General features: G+C 42.6%; 1 protein-coding gene across 1 annotated transcript in view; it reads right to left on the minus strand.

The window, feature by feature from the left end:
* Window positions 1-1886: 1886 nt before the first annotated feature.
* The window catches only part of jag1b (jagged canonical Notch ligand 1b), a 59818-nt gene continuing 39497 nt past the window's right edge, over window positions 1887-22207 (minus strand). Inside the window, exons 13-26 of the mRNA XM_072581506.1 lie at window positions 20700-20850; window positions 19713-19877; window positions 18897-19010; window positions 17706-17819; window positions 17480-17593; window positions 17265-17381; window positions 15309-15336; window positions 15121-15206; window positions 12471-12584; window positions 10992-11101; window positions 8445-8681; window positions 6726-6857; window positions 6037-6187; window positions 1887-4605 (exon numbers count right to left, since the gene is read on the minus strand). Of these exons, the coding sequence (XP_072437607.1) occupies window positions 4151-4605; window positions 6037-6187; window positions 6726-6857; window positions 8445-8681; window positions 10992-11101; window positions 12471-12584; window positions 15121-15206; window positions 15309-15336; window positions 17265-17381; window positions 17480-17593; window positions 17706-17819; window positions 18897-19010; window positions 19713-19877; window positions 20700-20850 (2088 nt within the window). The 3' untranslated portion in view covers window positions 1887-4150. The remainder of the gene's footprint in view (window positions 4606-6036; window positions 6188-6725; window positions 6858-8444; window positions 8682-10991; window positions 11102-12470; window positions 12585-15120; window positions 15207-15308; window positions 15337-17264; window positions 17382-17479; window positions 17594-17705; window positions 17820-18896; window positions 19011-19712; window positions 19878-20699; window positions 20851-22207) is intronic.

Below are 22207 nucleotides of genomic sequence, written 5' to 3' on the forward strand. Positions count from 1 at the left end.
TTGAGTTTGGATGGAGTGTTGCTGTGGTCTTCTTTGGATTAGGAATAAGACACCAAGTTTGTGAACTATATCCCAAAACCACAGCTCCACAGATGGTTGTCAAATTATCTTGCTTTCTCTCTCACCTACGGTCCTGTGGTCACCAACATAAACGGATTGCCTAGATTTGTTCCAAGGCTTGTCCACTGTACCCGTGAATATGCAAGGCCAGTGCATTCATTGCTCTCTGTAGTAAAGCATTATTGAACATCCATATCCTGATCTTAAGGTTGACAGGGAAGGTCCAGTTGCACCTTAGTGGTGATAATCGATGCTGCAAAACTTGCCAGTTTACTTGTTGAAAGCTTCTGTAGCAGGTGACATCAATTTATTGACAACTGTGCTCACTTGCTCAGAGAACCTGCCAACTCATATCAAAACAACAAACCAACAGATGGAAGCAGTCTGAAAAGCACAGAACTTTGAAATTATTGATTCAATGGTTTCAAATAATCACTAAAAAGGTGGTGAGTGAGAAATCCAAAAACATTTAAACTGCACAACCACATCCATAAGCTTGGTTTTGATAAACCATTGGATGTGAGGAAAGATCAGGAGGGCTAGAGGGAAGGTAATTTTAGAAGATGATAAAATATTGAATGTGGATCAGCCAGCATTAATTGCTCATCAGGCAATTGAGAGTCAACCACATTGCTGTAGGTCTGAAATCTCATGCAAGTCAGACCAGATAAATTTTCTTCCCTAAAGACATAAGTCAAGCAGATAGGTTTCTGACAATTGGCAATGGTTTCATGGTCATTAGACTCAATTGAAAAAGCAAAAGGGAATTAAAAATTCACCTACTGCTCCAACAGGCTTCAAACCTGGATATCTTGTTTTATAAACAGATGAAATATCACTCGGCCATCAGCTCGTAGGAATAAGCATGTTTTCATATTAAACTACAGAACACACCCACTGAGTCAGGAAATTTGTAGAGAGAGCCATAACCTAACTGTATTCCAAAACAAAAAAAGGAACATTCCAAATAGGGAACAGTGTCAAAGTAATGGACTATTACTTCAGCATTTACAAAAATCCTAAAACTGAATTATTCTATTCACTAGGCTCAAAATTAGAATTTTAACTTGCAGGTCCCAAATTTATGGGTTGGTGAGGAACCCAAATGTGGCACATAGTCTAAATTCTACCTGCATCAAGCCAGAATAGAAATGCTTTTTACAGTTCCAAGATTCTACAGGAATTGACAACTGTATTAACTGAGTGCACAAACATGAAATTAATGGCTTAAAAGAGAGCAAGAACTACAGACCAACCATTTGACAAAATGCAAGAGAGTCCTCCTTATCATTGAGTGTGGGGAGATGGCACTCAGAACATAATTCCTAAGAATGAGAAGTTTCTCAAGTAAAGCAGTTCCAGGGAATTACGAAGCACAAACTAATGGCTTAGCTCCACTCAAACTGCAGTGCTGACTGTACAACAGCACTTTGGTACAGCAGACAGGTGACTGCAGTTGCATGTAAAGGGTATGCAGCCACTTGCAGTGCCGTGCATCATTTTAAAAACGTCAGGCTTCATAGGTTTCTGACAACTGGTTGGTTATTAGGAACTCTAATTGAGGCTCTGTTCAACAGTAATGCTAATTCCAAATGTTAATCATGCCCCATTTACTATTGTTTAACATAAGTCAGCATAGTTGGCCATCCAGACTTGGACAGCATTTTTCATTACCTCAACATTTGAATCAGTAGAATGCACTTCAACTTTAGTCCACAAGCCCCTGGATTCCCTATTCCCACCTCTTCCATACCCACCCAATTCCAAATAGATTTGGCAGAAAACAAAGAGTGATAAGCAAAGAGTGTGACAGCTTGAGTAAAATCTTCTATAAAATTGGAACATTTCTGTTCAAAACTTTTTATTGGGATTTTCCAGAAAACGGGCACAAGTCACAACATACAGACAAGTTACAGAGAATTTAAACAGTTGGCAGGTAGTGATGATTATTACATAAATTGGGAGAAGCTGGACAGTATAAACTTCTAAGTAACATACAAGTTGCTTGATAAAACATTTAATGCAACTATGAACCAAATTAATGGAAGTCATCTCATGAACCAGCTATACACTAGACAGCAAAGACTCTTGCAGGCAGCTTAAAGAAACAAGAAATAAGTAGCCTGAGGAATGCAGCAACTTGCCCACTTTGAAATGATGATACGCCCATTCAATTGGTCAGAAAATAGCAACCAGCCATCTACATCCAATGCAAGAATGCGCAAGAGAAGACTTCCAGAAAATTTTAAAGTAACTCACTCATGAAATTGGCCAATCTACACAACAAAAAGCTGGTTGCTAATATTGCAGCACTTTTCTAACCAAATGATACATTACAATTCTAAAACATTTGAGTTAGTTGCAGCACACTGTACAGATCAGCATTTGATTTCTTAAAAAGTACAGAAGTACCCGCATTATCAATGACATTTTTGTAATCTAGTCGGAAGAAAATTTCAGAACCGGACAAATGCAAGGGACACATGCTAGAACTGATGCACATCTGGAAAATAAAGCACACAGGAGTAGTTGCTTGTGTATCAAAATATTTAATAAATATTAATTTCCAAAATTTATTGCCAGGAGCAACAGAGATGCATCCTCATGTTCACATAACACTAATGTCACAATACACAAGAAAACATCAAGATAAGGTTTTACCAATGAGATTACCATGTTTAAGAGCCTTTTCAGTTCAGAATAGATATAAACATTGGATTCCCTCAGCTAAGACAGGCAGTGAGACTGGGCATTTCAACATAGTGATCTCACTGGAAAACTCTACCATTCAAGTATTCAACAGCTAGCTTATTATTAGAATACTTTCTAATTCGCAGGTATGTTATTACAAAAATCAGTCTCAAGTGGTTCAACATTATATCCAGGGTGAAAGATCAGGATTTACAAAACAATGTTGGTGCTGTGCTTTTTAATTCAAATGCACTGCCTAGAAATATTCCACGTAGTTTTTAAATTTTTTTGTACATGCAACCACTCATTTCAGTTACACAAAAGGTAAATAGGTTAATTTGTTCCCTTACATGTGTATTTTGTCGCAGTCTGCTTGCCTGTCACTCAAAATGTTTTAAATTCTAAAGCAGCAAGTATCAAAGCATTCTAGTCTAATGCTCTCCGCTTGTCTCAAATTGATGTATATAAAAAAATATCCTGGCCGAAAAAAAAAGCTTGGAGTGATATAGAAATTGACCCAAAACGTCCGACATTTGTACAACAGTTCAGAGGCACATGGCCATTGCTAGTGCGAAATAATCTAGACTGTAGCTACAGCACACCTCAAATTTGGCATGAAGGCAACATTACTGAAACACAAACAATTCATCAAAAATAAAGAAGCCATAAGCTTACAAAGCTATCAAAAACCTTCAAATCTAAACATACATATAAATAAAAGGAATGGTATTTAAGGCTCTTGATTATTTAAGTTATTAAATCAAATATACACAGTGATTAATTAAAAAAAGTATTTACATTTATACAAAATCAAACACTTGGCCTCTTATTAAATTCTTCATCTGAACAGCAACTGCTGACATTGTGCCCCCCAACAAAAGAAAAATCATCCTGGATGTTGATGATTGCTGTGGTTTTCCAGCTGCATAGGCACTTTCAAAACCAGACTAACAAAGTCAAACCTATTATACATAACTTAACAATACTGAGATCAGAGCCAGTAAAAAATAAATAACAATTCACCATCTTAAATTAAACTGGAGCAGGCAAACACCTACAACTGGGTTTCGGTTTGCAAAGGGTGAGGAATCCTAATCAGACTGCGATTTCATTACAGAATGGTCCAGCAATGCATTAACAGCAACTGAATTTACATTTGGGCACTTTGACTAGTTTTTGCAGAGAGGCGAGAAGCAGCTTTGTGTACTCTCAGCCAACCACAGCAACTATCAATGCCTGTGTAAGTCAGTTTGTCTCAACTTGAAAATATATAGGGATTCTTTGTCGATAATACCCTTTACACTCATATTACAGAACAACTCAAGGACTATGACTTTCAGCCTTCACTGACAAAAGGCTGCGCATCATTTTAATATTAATTAGCCAGCACCGCTGACTACTATACAATGTATTCCATGTGACTCAAGCTCTGTGCACTTTCTAAGTCTCTGTTATCTTGTTTATTTGTCCAATTCGGATTCTTTGTAGGAGTGCCTTGTGTCAGCTTTTCATCTCTGTCTACCAGTGTGTACGCAGGCTGCTTGGAAAACCTGGTCTTTTGCTGGTGCTTGTCTACATCCACTTCTTCCAGCTCGGAATTATGCGTCCTTATTTTGGCAATTTTCGAATTTTTATTTTCGTAGTCTTTGCTGCCAGAACTATTCATCCTGTGCTTTTCGATGGGGTTTTTTATTTGATGCAACTGCTCTCGGACGTTGTTCGTGGTGTCATCAGAGGCCGTGGGAGTGGGGCTGCTGCGCTTCCTTCGACGGCGTATCCACCAGAAAAACAGCAACACAAAGCAGCAAATCCAAACCGCGGTGATCACCGAGCTCAGCAAAGGGACCAGGAAATCTGCGACAAGAACAAGCTCCTGAGAGTGAACTTAATGCACTGGGAAGTGGCATCGCGCATGGTTACGCATCAATCACGTGGACAACAACTAAGCCAACTATGAGTCAGGTCCACGCCCCACCCCAAACAACCCACCTTCCCTTCCTGGCACCCTCCACTGCCACCGCAGGAATTACAAAACCCGTGCCCACACCTCCTCCCTCACCTCCATCCAAGGCCCCAAAGGAGCCTTCAACATCCAACGTATCCATTGCTCCCGATGCAGTGTCTCTACGTTGGGGAGACTGGACACCACCTAGCAGAGCGCTTTAGGGAACATCTCTGGGACACCCGCACCAATCAACCACACCACCCCATGGCCCAACATTTCACACCGCCCCCCCCAACTCTGCCAAGGACATGCAGGTCCTGGGCCGCCTCCACCGCCGCTCCCTCACCACCCGACGCCTGGAGGAAGAACGCCTCCTCTTCCACCTTGGAACACTTCAACCCCAGGGCATCAATGTAGACTTCACCAGTTTCATTTCCCCTCTCCCCACCTTACCCCAGTTCCATCCTTTCAGCTCACTGCCCTCATAACCTGCCCATTTCCCTTCCCACCTATCTGCTCCACCCTCCCCTCTGACCTATCACCTCCATCCCCACCCCCATTCACCTATTGTACTCTACACTACTTTCTACCCAGCCCCACCCTCCCATTTATCTCTCCACCCTGGAGGCTCCCTGCTTCTATTCCTGATGAAGGGCTTTTGCCCAAAACGTCGATTTTCCTGCTCCTTGGATGCTGCCTGACCTGTGCTTTTCCAGCACCACTCTGATCTAAAGTCATGGAAATCAGTCAGTTCTGAACACCATATTGTAGGAAGGATGCAGTGCACTCGCGAGGGTGTAGGAGCTTTACCAGAACACCTGGGCTGGAGGGTCTGAACTACGAGGAAAGATTGCATAGTTTTCCTTGGAGCAGCAAAGATTGAAGGGTTGATGGGCCAAGGTGAACAAGATTGAGGGGCATAGATAGGAAGGCACTTCTTCCATAAGCTGAATGGACATAAGATTTAAAATGGAAGGCTAAGTTGAGAAAAATATTTTTAGCTGGAGGGTGTTGGGAATCTCAAACACTGTCTGAAAGAGGCACAGTGCTACCAGACCCATAGAGCTGCTCTCTCACAGGGAGAAGACTGATGGTGGCCATCATGTTTCAGATGAGGGGAAGTGTTAAGAAGGAGTACCCTTTGTGGTAACGTCAGCCAGTGCGGGAATTGAACCCATGCTGTTGGCTTCACTGCACAGCATTCCAGCCATGTGAGCTGAGTGACCACTAACCAAAAAAAAAGGGCTCATGTCAGAAACTCTGTACATTTAAGCATTTAGATGGTCACTTTCGAATTGACATCCCCCCTCCCCCAAGTTCCCAACTGCTCTGAAGCTTACCTGGTTTGAGGGGTTCGTGCAAGGTTTGGACTCGAACCTCAGTGATCGCTGCAAGAATTGTATTGTTCCCATCACGTTTACTGACGACGTCTGTGATTTTCTCCGTTATATCTTTGATCAGATTAGTTTCCTGGAGCGAATTTTCCACTGACTACAGTGGGGGGGAAAATAAGGGAGTTTAGAAAAAATGTTTACGTCCCTTCAAAGACAGACAGTTGCCTAAGTTTTACATTTTACCCGCATCAGGACAAACACAAGAATACCAAGTTTTAAATGATCACAACAATGTATACTACAGGGGAAAACAGACGCTGACTAATCGGATGTAAAATTTGGCTGAGACATGAGGAAAACAACAGAAGGTCCAAACTCTCAGGCACTTCCAAATTAAAAAAGGGTTTGAAGATATTCCTGTTTGCGCAGGACTGAACCCCGCACACAAATAAATGCAGTTTCTAGTGAACATAATGAACCACCTCTTGCAAACTCGACTTTTCTTAAGTTGGTTGTTAGCGTAGCCAGGAGCACACTCTGGATCGTTCAGCTAGGGCTGTACATTTGCCAAGTCAGATCTAAGAACTGAAGTACAGCTTTGCAAGCACAGGATTTTAATTAAAAAAACCTTTGTCACCCTGACCTTACTGACACCAAGTTTGTTTGAAACTTCAAAAACGTAGGCTGACACTTACTACTGCCACATTAATTTCATTTGCTGCAGAGTGGGTTTGCTCACAAACAAGATAGAGTGAATATTCCACCGAGAGGTTACGCAAGACCTGCAGGCGCCTCAGTTCCACGCAAATTTGTTCAATGGTAACACCCTAAACAAAACAAAAAGTCAGACTGTGAGATAATTCCAGGCCGATTTTTGATGTAGCTGAAATGGACACAGGGCAATGCAGAACAGTAACGAATATGTACCGCTGTTAAATTGTCTTATAGCAATTTCAAAACATTCCCTGCTCTAATAAATGAGTAAGGCTTCAAAACCACGTCCAGTTCTCATCACCCAGTTATAGGAAGGAGATCATTAAGCTGGAGGGGGTTCAGAAGAGATTTGCCAGGACACCACCAGGTATGGAAGATTTGAGTTATAAAGAGGCTGGATAGGCTTGGAGATTTTGCACTGGAGCAGGATTTGAGGTGACCTTATAAGGATTAACAAAATAATAAGGGGTATAAATAGGGTTAATGGTAGGTGTCTTTTCCCTAGGGTGGGGAGATTTTAAGTTTGGGGGCATTTTTCAAGGTTAGAGGAGAGCAATTTAAAAGAGATGTGGGGGGCAAATTCTTTTGAGGGTAGTTCACATGTGGAACAAACTTCCTGAGGAAGTGGTGGATATGGATACAGTTACAACGTTTAAAAGACATTTGGATAAGAACATGAATAGGAAAGGTTTGGAGGGATATGGGCTGGGAGCAGGCAGGTGGGACTAGTTTAGTTTGGGATTATGGTCGATATGAAGTGGTGGGACTGAAGAGTCTGTTCCCGTGCTGGATGACTAAGCAGCTTACTCCAATCAGCATTATTGATCTCTTGACATGCAGTACATAATTTTATGCAGTGGAATGATTAATTAGACAGGAGTATGGGACCCTCTGAAGAAAATTTAAGGTCCCTCGTTTTCAAAACTGGAACTCTACAAATTCTTCCACTTTGACCATAACGTTCTCTGAACAAATGTGCGTTTGGGGTTTCAATGGAATTGACAGGGTAAGTGATGAGGGACACTGGGGCGTGATGTCAAAAATCATATCCAGGACAGAAGTTTGGAAAAACTTAATCAGAGTGACAAAAATAGATCAAAAACCCATCCCAGAGGAAGCTACTGATCTAACCTGGCATCTGATGTTTGAGTTTGATCGGTTTCTTGCTGTAAAAAAATGGAGTTTAGGTTATGGATGATCGGTGATCGCATGGAATAGCAGAATAGGCTGGAGGGGTTGAAAGGCCTTCACCTGTTCCTGAGTTATGACAAAAACATTTACATCACTTAAGAGTTTTCTCTCTCTCTCTCTCACTCAAAGTCATGGGAACACAGAGTGGTTCTGTTCAGGGATGAGAAATTCAGAAACCTGCAGTAATAATCTGGTGACAAAGTACAAATTCTACCTTGGCAGCCAGGGAAGTTTATCAAAAAAAAAACAAATCTGGAATTTCACGAGTGTTATAAACGATCGTGCTGAACTGAACTACTGGAATGGCCTTAGAAATCCAACTGGCTCCTTTGGGCCAGGAATCTACCTTCCTTACCCTAGTCTGGCCTTCGTGACTCCAAACCTGTAGCAACATGACTGATTCTGAACTTCCCTCAAATGGCCCAGCAAGCCACACAGTCGCATTCAAGGGCAACAGCTCAACACAGGGAGCGATTTGTACCAAGTCACTTTTATAAACATCGACTTACTGGTTGGAGCATCTCCTTGTTGATGGCGAGTGTTATTTTGGCGCAGGTACTGTCCAGGTAATCGGTGTTGGGCTGGCACTTGGTCTTCATTGGCAGCCGGGTGGATGAGCATTCGCCTGAGCCTGCGCACGGAGGAACAAAGCAGTGGTCTTCCTGGATAGGGAGACAGGTTTGCCATGCTGGGCAAGTGCCCCGGCCTTTCCCATGAATCCTGCAAAGTTTAGGCCCACACCACATCTGCAAGACAGAAAATGATCCAAACCATTACCTACTTGACTATAAGCTTGCTCCTATAGTAATGAAGTAGGATTCCTAAACACTCACTTATAAAGAAAAACCGCACCAGTGGCTACAATGATTCTGTATTCATTGTTAAAAAAACAGAATAGCTCACCACTTCACAAAATCAATCATTTATAGGCCACTCAACCCATCGTATCTGTGCTCTCTCTCATGGACCAAATAATCTAGTGTCAACTGCCTTGCTTTATCCTCAGGCCTGTAAATTCTCTCCCCTCCTTGTTCAGGCAGGGTGTTTCAGATCCTGATCATGAAACCTTTTTCCTGATGTCATCATTGCTTCCTTTGTCAAATGCCTTAAATCTGCTTAGATTCTTGATCCTTTTGAGAATGGAAAGGGTTTCTCTCTATCCAGATCCCTCCTGATTTTATATACTTGTTGAGTCTTCTGTCAATTTTCTCCAAAAGGATACAGTCCAACTTATCATTCATCCAAGTAACTGATTTTCCTCATCTCTGGAACAAGCGTCATGAATCTTTTCTGCACTTTTATTGTTAAGCTTCATACCCTTCCTGAAGTGTGGTGCCCAGAACTGGACACAATACTCCAGTTGAGGCCATAGAAACATAGAAAACAGGAGAAGGCCATTCAGCCCTTTGAGCCTGCTCTGCCATTCAATAGGATCACGGCTGATCATCCAACTATTCCCACTTTCTCCCTTTAATCCTAAACATTCCAAGTCCTTGAAAATAATCAATGTTTTGGCATCAACCACTTTGGGATGGAATGCCACATACTCTCTGGGTGAAGGCATTTCTCATCTCAACCCTAAACCTTAGACTGTGATCCCTGGTTCTGGACTCCCTGGTCATCAGGAGTACCTTTTCTGCATCTATGCTGTCTCAGCCTGTTAGAATTTTATGTTTCTAACTTGCATTCTTTCATATCCTATATCTGATTTAAAAAGTTTACTTGCTGCATGTTTTATTGACTCCACTCTCAACTTGCCCAACTACCTTCAAATGTAGGCAAAAGTACACCCAAGTCCTTCAACTCCTGTACCCCTTCTCAAACTATGCACTTAGTTTATTGTTTCTCTATATTCTTCTTACTCTAAGTCACTTTGTACCCCTCTACGAAACTTCATGTGCCACTTGTCTGCCCATTCCCCTATTCTGGGTGCCCTTTGACATTCTATATTATTCTATTCCCAGTTCACAATTTCCGAGTTGGAATTCTCTACTGAAGCATGCAAATTTCTTGAGAAAATCATCCAACTACAATTCCCCAGAGACAAATACTTATCTGAAATAAGCTGACTGAGGTTAGGCAGGGAGATGGGGTCTGAGCAAAACCAGGCACTGAATGACCGATTACTCAACCGTGCTTTCATACCCCCCCCCGGATAGAGGGGCAATCAAGTGACACTTTAAGATCAAAAGCAGGCAGAAAGGCAAATATGCATTTTAATAAGATGTTTGAAATTCCAGTCTCAAAAACAGACAAAATCGCAGTCAAACCATTTGCAACTTGCTATGTGTACTATAGCTAATGGTTCACACAACTTATACTCTAGAGCTTAGCTCTCAGATTAATCTTTAAATCCCTCTCCACGAGCTTTAAGATCCATAGATGCTGCAACCATCACTAATTTTATTCTCCAACATCAACCTTGATTTATTTCTGAATGCCTGACTCGACTATGACACTCATGAGCCAGCTTTCCATTTTGTGAAGTCACACCCATATCACAACTGTTAAACTGCAACCAATGTTTAACAACACAAGCAGTACATGAAAGACCTGTCAAATCAAAAATTACTGTCTCAAACCTTGGCTCTCTTCCACCACCTTATTTTCCAGCACCCTTCTCGGTCATATAGATTAGATTACTTACAGTGTGGAAACAGGCCCTTCAGCCCAACAAGTCCACACCGACCCGCCGAAGAGTAACCCACCCAGACCCAATTCCCTCTGACGAATGAACCTAACACTATGGGCAATTACGAATGGCCGATTCACCTGAGCTGCACGTGGCTGTGGGAGGAAACCAGAGCACCCAGAGGAACCCTACGCAGACACAGGGAGAATGTCTGTGTGGAGCTTGCACAGTCACCCAAGGCTGGAATTGAACCTGGGTCCCTGACGCTGTGAGGTAGCAATGCTAACCACTGAGCCGTCCACATTGAGATTTTGAAATTTAGTCTTGTGTGCATGTCCTGATGTGTGCAAAATGGAAAGCCTCAGCAACATTGATTTGCGTTCTGAGGAAATAACTTCAGTTTCACAGGTTTAGTTGACTGTACCTTAGTGCACGTAACTCTGCCGTTATGACAATGACATCCATTGCAGTCCTCTTCCCACTTGGCTCCATGTGACACAACGCTATCTTTCAGAATGCAAGCTCTCCCTGTAACTGGGTAAGATGAACATTAAAATTACACAACATGATCCACAGCCAAACAAACAAAAACAAACTTAAGAAATGCACAGAAAATTTGCAACGTACAATTCGGACCTTCTATTCCCCCACCTTTCATATCACAGCAGCTAAGAACAGTTAAAATTCTAATATGCACAAAAATAATACACTAAAACCCTTTTTCACTAAATGCAACTGATCTCACTAACTGGATACTATCGCATTATAAAGAATGTCAGGCTCTGGGTCAGCGGTATGCCATTCAGCCCCACCAGCACATTCTATCAAGCATAGAGACCGTGGGATGAAGGGTGAGTGGGAAAGTGGATTTGAGGCGGGTGGTCTTGATTGAATGGGAAGGCGAAGCAGACTGGAGTGTTTGTACGGACAGTTGTTCCTCCTGTTGTGTCTGATTCAGAGTCAAAGATGTCCAGCATGGAAACAGGCCCTTGGATCAAACTCATCTAAGCTGACCGGATATCCTAAATTAATCTAGTCCCATTTGCCAGCACTTGGCCCATAATCCCTCTAAACCCTTCCTATTCATGTACCCATCCAGATGCCTTTTTAATGTTGTAGTTGGACCAGCCTCCACCACTTCCTCTGCCAGCTCATTCCATACATGCACACCACACTCTGCATGAAAAAGTTGCCTTTGATAGCTTTTCCCTCTCACCCTAAACTGTTCCCTCTAGTTCTGGACTCCCCCACCCCAGGGAAAGGACCTCACCTATTTACCCTATCCATGCCCCTCATGAGTTTATAAACTTGAGGTCACCCCTCAGCCTCCGACACTCCAGGGAAAACAGCCCCAGCCCATTCAGCCTCTCCCTATAGCTCGAACCCTCCAACCCTGGCAACATCTTTGTAAATCTTTTCTGAACCCTTTGATTCATACCTCAATCCCACCTAGTTCTGACCTTCAATATCCTGACCTGGTAACAATGAAAAAAGCCTCTCCTCCACTGACTGCCAGCTTCTCAATAACTACAGATTCCTAATCGTGTTTGGCCATTTCCCCACAGCTAATCTAGCTCACCTGCACTTCCCTGGACACTACGGGGCAATTTAGTCTGGTCAATCCACCTAAAACAGCACACATTGGACTGTGGGAGGAAACGCACACAGGCACAGGAGAATGTCTGTGTGAAGTGTGCACAATCGAACCTGGTGCTGAGAAGCAGCGTTGTATACACTGAGCTGCCCTCATTTCCTCAGTAACCTTATTCCAGGTTAGTTTCTCTCTCCACCCCTTCAAATCCTTTAATCAACTTAAGCACTTAAATCAGATCACCCATTAATCTTCTCTATGTAAGGGACAGATCCAGTAGATTGAAATCCAAGACGTGAAGATGGGTATTACCTTCTTGACATCTTATGCCACTTCGACCTGGAGGGCAGATACAGCGATAGCCATTAATTTCATCCACACATGTAGCCCCATATGCACAGGGTGAAGACTGGCACTCATTAATGTCTGTAAAAGCAATTATTTCACAGTGAGGCAAAGGCACATAAAACGCCATTATGCTGCAGCCGTCACACACTAAGCTGAATTTACGTCAGAATCTCTCACTTTAAAAAGGAGATCAAACTGATGTCAGCAAGAGGTAACTTTTGAAATTCGCCCCCACGGACAAAAAAAGTTGTGCCCTTGCATCAAAAGAAGAGTTTAAAATGGTTTTTCAGGACAAATATCTGACTCAGGCTGCAACATGGCAGATTTTTCTTTTAAAAAAAGAACAGAACAAACTGAAATTAGCCAGTTTCACAAGCAATATTGACTTGAGAATTGTTTTCCCCATATGACGGGACAAATGGCCTCCTCCTACACTAACTATTCAGATTCCCAAAGGTAGTGTAACTGTCAACTGGTCATTCAGCAGCACAATTTCTGGATAGCTTTCAGTAATAAGCAGGTGAAGGCAGATCAACTGCAGTGGCATCACAATTGAGCCTGGACCAAACAGTAAACAAATGGGATGGGGGGCAGTTAGACTGAGATAATAAATAGGAATCATTTCTACAGGAGCTAAAATTTAAACATGTCATTTCTGGGTTCTAAATTAACACCTAGTTCTCCTGATTAGATTAGATTACTTACAGTGTGGAAACAGGCCCTTTGGTCTACAGGATCAAATCATTGCACAACTACAGTGTAGGATTGGTTTGATTTTAAAAACACAGGTTAAACAAGTAGGCAAAAACTTTGTAGGTGAACGGAGGAAAAATGAGAGGTTGCGCACATGGGCAGGATGAAGAAAGGGGCTGATTTTTATTTGAATGGAGAACGACTGCAGAAAGCAAGAGCTCAGAGGGGTTTGGGAGTCCCCGTGCATGAATCACAAAAAGCTAGCATCCAAGTTCGGTGGGTAATAGGGAAAGTAAATAGCACGCTTGGATTTATTGCAAAGGGAATGGAGAACAAAATCAGGATGTTTTACTAAAGTTATATAAGGCATTAGTTAAACTACAGCTGGAATACTAAGAACAGTTTCAGTCCCCTTACTGGAGGGAAGATATACCGGTATTGCATACAATCCAGAGGAGGTTCACTAGTTTGATTCCAAGTATGGAGCGACTGTGTATAGACGTTGAGTAGGTGTGTCTGTACTCATTGGAGATTAGAGGAATGAGAGGAAACCCTACCGTAACACACAAGCTTCTTAGGAGCACTTGACACGGTAGATGTGAAGGTATCGTTGCCACTTGTGAATGTGTGTCTCGGACCAGAGGACATAGAATAAGGGCGAGGAGGAATTTCTTTCGAAGGCTTGGGAGTCTAGAATCCTTTACCAGAAGGCTGGGTCATGAAGTATATTCACAGCTGAGGTTGACAGGACTTTAATCTGTGAGGGAATCAAGGGGGCAAATAAAGCAGGAAAATGAAGTGGAGGACAAATTAGTCAGCCATGATCACATTGAATGTGATAGAGCAGACTTGATGGGCTCAATGGCCTAACTCTACTCCTGTCTCTTATGGCAGAAACTCCAAGGAGGAATGAAAACATTTTGATGAATTGTTCTTTGTGATGTCACCACTTCCCAGCAACCCTGTCACACAATATTAATCGAACCAGAATGGAGCATGAAAAGCAAATTCAAAATATCCCCTGCACACACTCTCAGTAACTGGCAAAAAAGTGCTCAGCAGCAACACTCCAGTTTCCAAACAGGTACCGATGCAGTGAGAGAAAGCAGGGCAGAGAGAGAGCTCTAATTATAATCGTTAGAATGTCAGAGGATCATGCAAGTAATTCAGGGCTGGGTTTTGGTTAAGTAAACATTGGTTCCAGCAAGTACTTTCTGTAACCAGTCTCAATAAACAGTTAACAGATAACATCCTCCTGATCCACACATTTGTTTGTCACTTGTCTGCTCACTCCCCTTTAACCCATGTCTCAATTTAACAAACTTGCTTTGAGAGGTCTGGCAAATGAGCTTGCAATCCAAATCACTTCCAACCATTCCAAACACCTTCCACCCACCCTTTATCAACTTTCCCCTCTCACTAAACCAATTTCTTATCCAAGCTACTACAATCTTGCTCCATGAATCTCAGGATATTTGGCAAATTTATCCAAAGCACTCAGAATCCATGTCTACACCACCTCCCATTTATCAATTCAAGAGACTTAACTGATAGAGTGAGCAATTTATGAAAAAAGGATTTAAACACTGAATATTCTGAATTATACATTTGAAAATGTCAACCAATTTTAATCATTATCAAGTTAAATGGATTTTTAGTACGTTCCTAGAGGCAGTGTAAGACTAGATGTATCTTGCCTTCTTGAATGACTGACTTAGGGCTGGCAGGTAACCAAAGTGCTTTACAATAACTGAGTGGCTCCTTATGAAAACGTGTTGGCAATACAGGTTCAAATTAAGCTCCTTCTGCAACTGCTCTGATGTACTGCTCATTAAGGACAGCTCCTGGCTAATGCAATTAAGGATTGCAACAAAAGAAAAGCCTTAAATGTGAAGCAGCAATGCCATATTTTAGTACTCACTTATCCGACAATCTGGTCCAGCAAAGCCAGGAGCACATTCACATCGATACCAGTTCTCACCATCCACACATGTGCCACTGTTGTAACTTAAAATTATAATATGAACATTAACATGGTGACAACGTAATCAAACAAAGTCAAATATCTACAATTTCTTAAAAATGAAAAAAAAATAAAATCTGGCTTACCATGGGTGAGGACTACAGTCATTTGTATCTGGTGGGGGGAGGGGGTGGAGAAAAGAGAGACGACAAATTAAGGTTTTAATGATAAGTCGCTGAGACTTCTGTGAAACATTAAATTTCCACTGTACTCACGCCCTAAGGTGGTTACTTGTTAACAGGCCAATGATTAAAGTGTAGGAAGTCATTTACTGTTTGTCAAATAGCCTGGAATCCATTCAGAAGAGTAACAGCCTTTCACCATGGTCTTTGCTAAATACATCTTGACAGATGTGCACATAGGGAGGCAGTCCTTGTAAAGTAACTAACAGGGAGAAATGAGTGGAAGCAGACATTTTGCTGATCAGCCAATGTTGGGAACAAGATCACATCTGCGTTCAGTTATGTAATTTGTGTCTCTCCCAGGCGTGGGTCTACAGCTGAGCAGTAAAACAGGACTGCTATTAGATCGAGCAGAGTCACAGTTAAAATGCTCGTTTTGCTTGCTTACAGAAAAACAACAAATGCCCAGAAGAGGACAGAAACACAACGGCGAAATTAGATTTGAGACACTGGGCCAGAACATGACAGAGTAAGGAACCCAACAGTCGTTAACGAGACTTGCCGCCCGCGCATGTCCAACCTTTCGAATTTCCATGCATCGAGAATTTTCTGATCAGTGCGGTGAGGGAAACCAAATCCAGAGCAAAGAGGGTAAGTGAGTGAGTACCCGCCCCCCCTTAAGCTGAGGCATTAAACACGGAGAGGTCAGACTCATACAGTAGAGAAAGAGACCCTTCGGTCCATCCAGTTCATGTCGTCCATGATCCCAAACTAAACTAGTCCCACCCGCCTGCTCCTGGCCCATATCCCTCCAAACCTTTCGCATTCACATACTTATCTAAATGTCTTTAATGTCAAATCAAGACCAGAAAGAGAAATAAAAAAGGGAAGGAAAGCTTGGAAGAAGTGTCAGAAAATCTTTTCTCGCATCTTCATTAGCAATAAAACAAAAACCCTAAAGCAGCCAGATTCCACATCTTGCCACAAAGGGTTGTGTTTTGTTGGTAGTAATTAGCACTCAGACTGATGGTACAGTACCTGAGCCAAAATGAACAAGTTTAGTTTGTATCTACTGCACATCTTCATACCACTCAACACTTCAATTTTCTTTTGCATGGGCTTTAACTCTATTTCTAGGAACATTAGCCTCTTGGATACTGTGACAGCCAATTACAGCTGCAGGAACAGTAGACCATTCACTGTCTCTCTCAAACCCACTCTACCAGAGAGGGATACGGGTAGATTCTGTAATCTAACTACATCTGATAAAGGGATATGGGACCAATCGATCATTCAGTACTAAACACCGATCTGACCATTACCAATTGTGGAAGTGCGTTCCAAATTTCTACTACTTTGCCTGAACATAGGTTATCTAATATTCAGTCCTGAAAGATTTTTCAGACTAGACTCCAATACAAACCATTCTCTCTGGAAATAGGGAATCATCTACTTCAGTTTTCCCTTAAAAACTTTCACCAAATTGCTCTGTAACAGTCTAGATTCCAGGAAATGAAGTAATCGCTCCTCATAACTTAACCCTCAGCGTTCAGGTATCACTTGGGTAAATCTACACCATACCCCTTCTCAGGGGAACGCACTCTTGCTGAGATACTGTGCTCAGAACCTGCTCATAGTAACTCCAGCTGTGGTCGGAATACTGAAGCAGGACGGCTTGCCCTTGTATTCCAGATACTAAGGTCAGTGTTGCCTTTCATTACCCCTCCTTGGACAACTTCAGGCTGTCTTAATTGCCTATGCACCAGTTGGTCATTTGACTGCATTGGATTACTTGGGAGTGCAGGAAGTTTTAAGCACAGTTTTGGCAAACCGAGAAAAAGCAATGCAGAAAATTCACAGGAGGAGTAAGCACAGCTTGCTAACTTTTCTCGCTGTACTGCTATACGAGATTGTACTCACTCTGTGAACACGTGAATCCTTCCCAACCCTCCTTGCAGACGCACGTGAAGCTATCTCCACTGACCACACAAGTCCCACCATGCTGGCAAGGATTTGGCAAACAGCTACTGTTTCTTGCTACAGGACAAGAGGAGAAATAAAAAAAGTTTGCAGTTTTTGGCCAAAAGCACAGAGAAAGTAATGTGAAGACAATTGATGAAGGTACAATGACGTACCTATGTTGCATGTGGCACCTTCCCAACCAAGAGGGCACATACACTTAAACGTATCCCCTTCATCGTAACAAGTCCCGCCATTATTACACGTGGCTTCATCACATTGGCTATCCCCTGCAACACACAAGTTTAACCACTGTTTGAAGCAGGTATGGTACTGCATTCACAACATGAAATACAAATCAAATACTGTGGGGGAGGGAAAAAAAAAGCAAAGAATACTTACGAGAGTGACATGTCTTGCCTTTCCAATCATTCTTGCACTCACAGTAGAAGTCATTCACCAGATCTTGACATTTGCCTCCATTCTGGCAGGGGTTTATGCTGCAGTCATTAATATCTGCAAAACAGAAAGTGTAGAGCCCAAGTTAGCATAGATATCAGATTGCACCTTCTGACGGGAGATTCCATTATGAGCAAGTCCACCTTCACACACGCACCATCTCCCTAACCTCCTCCAGCAACCTGTTATTATTCATTAAGATCTGGACACAACTATAGAAAATTCATGCCACCCAGTGAAGAGTCAACCACGTTGCTGCAGGTCAGATGTACATCAGACCAAGTAATGACGGCAGATTTCCTTCCCTAAATGAACCATGTTTTTTTTAAAAGAAACAGTTTACTATTAGGCCAATTCTCCAGATCTTTATTGGATATTCCATATCAACATCTGCCCAATGGTGAGATTCAATCTCATGCTCGCACATTAGCACTGGATTCTGCTGTACTAGTCCAGTGAAGTACCACCATCTGCCAATTCTACATGTCCACCGCTCCACAGTGTTTTGCCTTTGCTGCCTACGCTCCAACCTCATATCTCCCACCCAGTCTTCAAGCAAACTCCAGGTCACCTTTCCTATCAGCCTGAAGAGCTTGGTGTCCCATCCTGTTTGCCAATACCCTTCTGGGATGTTTTTACTGTCGGTCATTATGATGAGTGCAGGTTCTTGTTGTGATACTTGTTTGGCATGTCAAAATCTGCTCACAAAGCTTCACTAAAACTTCCAGCCTTCACAATAAAGTCTCTAAAAGTGGACAAATCACAGCAGCACGGTGGCTCAGTGGTTAGCACTGCTGTCTCACAGCACCAGGGTCCGAGGTTCGATTACAGCCTCTGGCAACTGTCTGTGTGGAGGTTGCACATTCTCCCAGTGTCTGCGTGGATTTCCGTCCAAAGATGTGCAGGTCAGGTGAAGTGGCCATGCTAAATTGCCCATAGTGCTAGGTGCATTAGTCAGAGGGAAATGGGTCTGGGTGGGTTACTCCTCAGAGGGTCGTGGTGGACTGGTTGGGCTGAAGGGCCTGTTTCCACACTGTAGGAAATCTAATCTAAACAAATTGCTGAAAACAAATTCTACATCTTACTCTGAAGATTTGATGGTGCTGCAAAAACAGGAGGATTAGAATGACTTACTGATCTGGCAAAGTACACCTTCCCATCCTTCACGGCATATACACTGATAGATGTTGACTCCATCAATGCAGGTCCCACCATTTTTACAAGGATTGCTCTCACAGTCATTAATATCTGCAATGAGAAAAAGGTGGTGCTTAGGAAGAAAACAAAGTAAAATTTGTGTTTCAACTCTTGCCATTCTTCAGTGATGCATAAACCTCTCAAACTAACATCCTGACCGGCAACACAAAACCAGCAATAGGTTCCCAATTTAGGAATGCAACCCCATCCAAGAAAATAGAGTACAGATAAAGGCCATTAAATATGTCAAACGTTTCAATCTCATATTGAAACAAAAGACTTCTGCTTCAAACAAACTAAAGACAGAAAATTGATCGCAAGTTTTAAAATTGCACTCAGTAAGTGTGGTCTAGCCACAAGTGAATTCCGTGTCGAGATCAGGGACAACTGGCTGATTATTCACAGATGCCACAGGGTCATAAGGGAAAATAAAAGCCTTGCTAGTCAAGGAAATATGTCTAACCTACAGCACAGTCCAAGGCTCAGACTGGAGAGGTTCTGCTCATCAACTGTTAAGATCACCTCTGACTTTCACAGCTCAACACTTACAGGAGGAACCGGAGCTCGTGAGGGGAGGGAGAGACACCGAGTGAGATCAAAAGGGTGAGGGGGTAGTGGGAAGAGAAGGGAAATAGCACGCAAGAACAAAAGGGAGAGAGGGAAGGGAAAAAAGGGGACGCAAGCAGGCAGGAGATGGGATTAGGGGGGGGGGGGGGGGGGGGGGGAGAGAAAAACTGGGTCAATCAATCTTACTTTCATGGCAGTAAGTGCCTGTGAACCCCTCCTTGCAGTCACAAGTGAATTTTCCGCCTGCCTGACTCTCGCATTTCCCATGAGGCCCACAGACATTCGAGGAGATGTAGCGAATCCCTGCAGGCGTACTGTTGGACGCTATGCCAACGGTGCAGCTGTCAATAACTGAAAAACAACAGGAAGCAAAATACTTCCTTAAACGGAATTCTCAGACCCATGTCAATGATCCTGTATGCAAACCATCACACAGTGGGTTGCCCAGATGCATGGACAGCTACCGATAATCAAGATACTCTGTGGAATTTCTTTCATTTTTAAAAAATAGAGAGCGACCCCAACTTTTGGAAGCTGGCCATCAAATGGGGATTTGTGTTTTGTTACTGGGTAAACCGAGAAGGGAGCCACAATGATTTCTGTACACCCGAAACACAAAACACGCAGCCTCACTTGTATATGACAGCAATTACTTTTTAAGTACAAACACTTGAGTTACATAGATCTTCTTGTAACAAAGTGTTAAAACATAGAAGAACCAAACTAGAGAATTGCTATCATACTCTGTGGTGGGTCTGACCTAACACTCCGTCCACATAGAACAAAATGCAAAAACCATGGAACAATTATTAGACGGAACACACACACACACACACACACACACACACACACACACACACACACACACACACACAGGTGGTTAATGGTTAATCCAGAGTCTGCTCTCAAAATCATGCCCTCTCTCAATGCAGGGACTCAAGATTCCAGAGATGTTGGGCAAACATCAAAAAATGCGCGTTTCACTTTGCCAGATCTCAGATGATAACCTCTGAATGTCTGCCAGAAGGGGCACCCAATAATTTAGTCAGAAAAAGGCAAGCACTAAGTCAGGAGTCTCAATGCCGTCTCAGAGCTGGGACAATTCTCGCCGATTTATTACCGCTCCCCCCAACGGCTCGGACTAAGAGAAAGCTGCCTGAAGTAGCAGTGTACCTTCACAGGGAGTCGTACGGCAGTGGTCTTTCAAATGGGAACAATTTTTCCCTTCATAATCGTCGGGACAGCTGCAGAAGTAATCGTTGGCCAGATTGAAGCATTGAGCTCTGTTCTGACATGGACTCGGTTCACAGTAATCAATGTCCAGCTGTAAAACATAAAAGGAAAACAATTTTGGAGTTGTGTTCTAATCTAACAGGGATAGATGGGTGATTAAATAGAAGTCAACAGTGCATAAACACCACTTGAAACCTTCATAGACCTAAAATCCACAGCTAGAGTGTGTTTAATCTCAGCCCACCTTCCACTGAACCCTTATCCCATGTACACTAGCTTCTAGATCTTGACATGGTTTCTCAGAAGCAAAAGCTACATCCCAACTTTCCAAAACAAGGCTGCGGTAGTTTAAAAAGGTCAGTCCTGTGATTTTCCTGATGGAAACGACAAAATAAAATGGAGTGTCAGAGACCCACAAAGTCCCAGTCTGGTGCAATCTCAGAACAGGGTGAACGAGACGCAGCTTGGGAACCGCAATTAACCTTAATGACCCTGGGACTGAAGGGGGAAGGGAGAGAGAGAAAAGAAAACACAACCAGAGATCCTCGCCATGAAAGTGAATTATGTTGCTGCAAACATGCACCAGATTTGGAGACACAACAGGATTACCCTGTTTGTTCTTCATGATCAACCCCACCCTGAAAAAAAAAACAGAGGATGCTTCACACTTAGGATTCTTGTAAAATGCAAATCAGGTGGAACACCAGCACAAAGTCAGTTTAAGATTAGAATAAACAAAACAACAAAATTGGTCTCAAAAAAAAAAAAGAGTTGTGTTGCTATAACGCTGAGTTCATCCAGTAATTCTTCTGTATCCTCTTCCGGAGCACCTGATGAAATTCAAGTGTGGAGCTCAGTGAAAGTAGATGAAGATCTGATGAAAGGGTTGTGCCCACAGATGTTGAAATTCATTGTTACTTTTTTTGGTGCGGATAGACAAATTTGCAATTCGTGATCTTGCAGATAGAGGATTCACTGTAAATCCAATGGGCACTTACAAATAAACTTGCAGGGGCTACAGGGAGCTAAAGGGAAATAGGACTGTTGGGTTATTGAAGAATTAGCATGAAGGGCTAAACTTTGCCATATTACTCAACAACAGTTTTTCTGAAGCACTTTACAGCAGGTAAGTGTTTTTGGAGAACACTGTTCAGTTCTCCATAGGACAAACCAAGTTTTACTAGCAAGGCCACAGTGTATTACCCACCACAAAGCCTCTCAAGGTAGGGATGAGCCACCTTAGAATCGAGACTTGCAGACCTTTTGATCCAATTTGACCATGCCGACCAGATATCCTAAACTGATCCAGTCCCATTTGCCAGCATTTGGCCAATTCCCTCTGTATCCTTCCTATTCATGGACCCATCCAAATGCCTTACATGGGCAGCACGGTGGCTGAGCGGTTAGCACTGCTGCCTTGCAGCGCCAGGGACCCGGGTTCGTTTCCA

Source organism: Chiloscyllium punctatum, chromosome 11 (assembly GCF_047496795.1).
Source record: "Chiloscyllium punctatum isolate Juve2018m chromosome 11, sChiPun1.3, whole genome shotgun sequence".
NCBI classification, from domain to species: domain Eukaryota; kingdom Metazoa; phylum Chordata; class Chondrichthyes; order Orectolobiformes; family Hemiscylliidae; genus Chiloscyllium; species Chiloscyllium punctatum.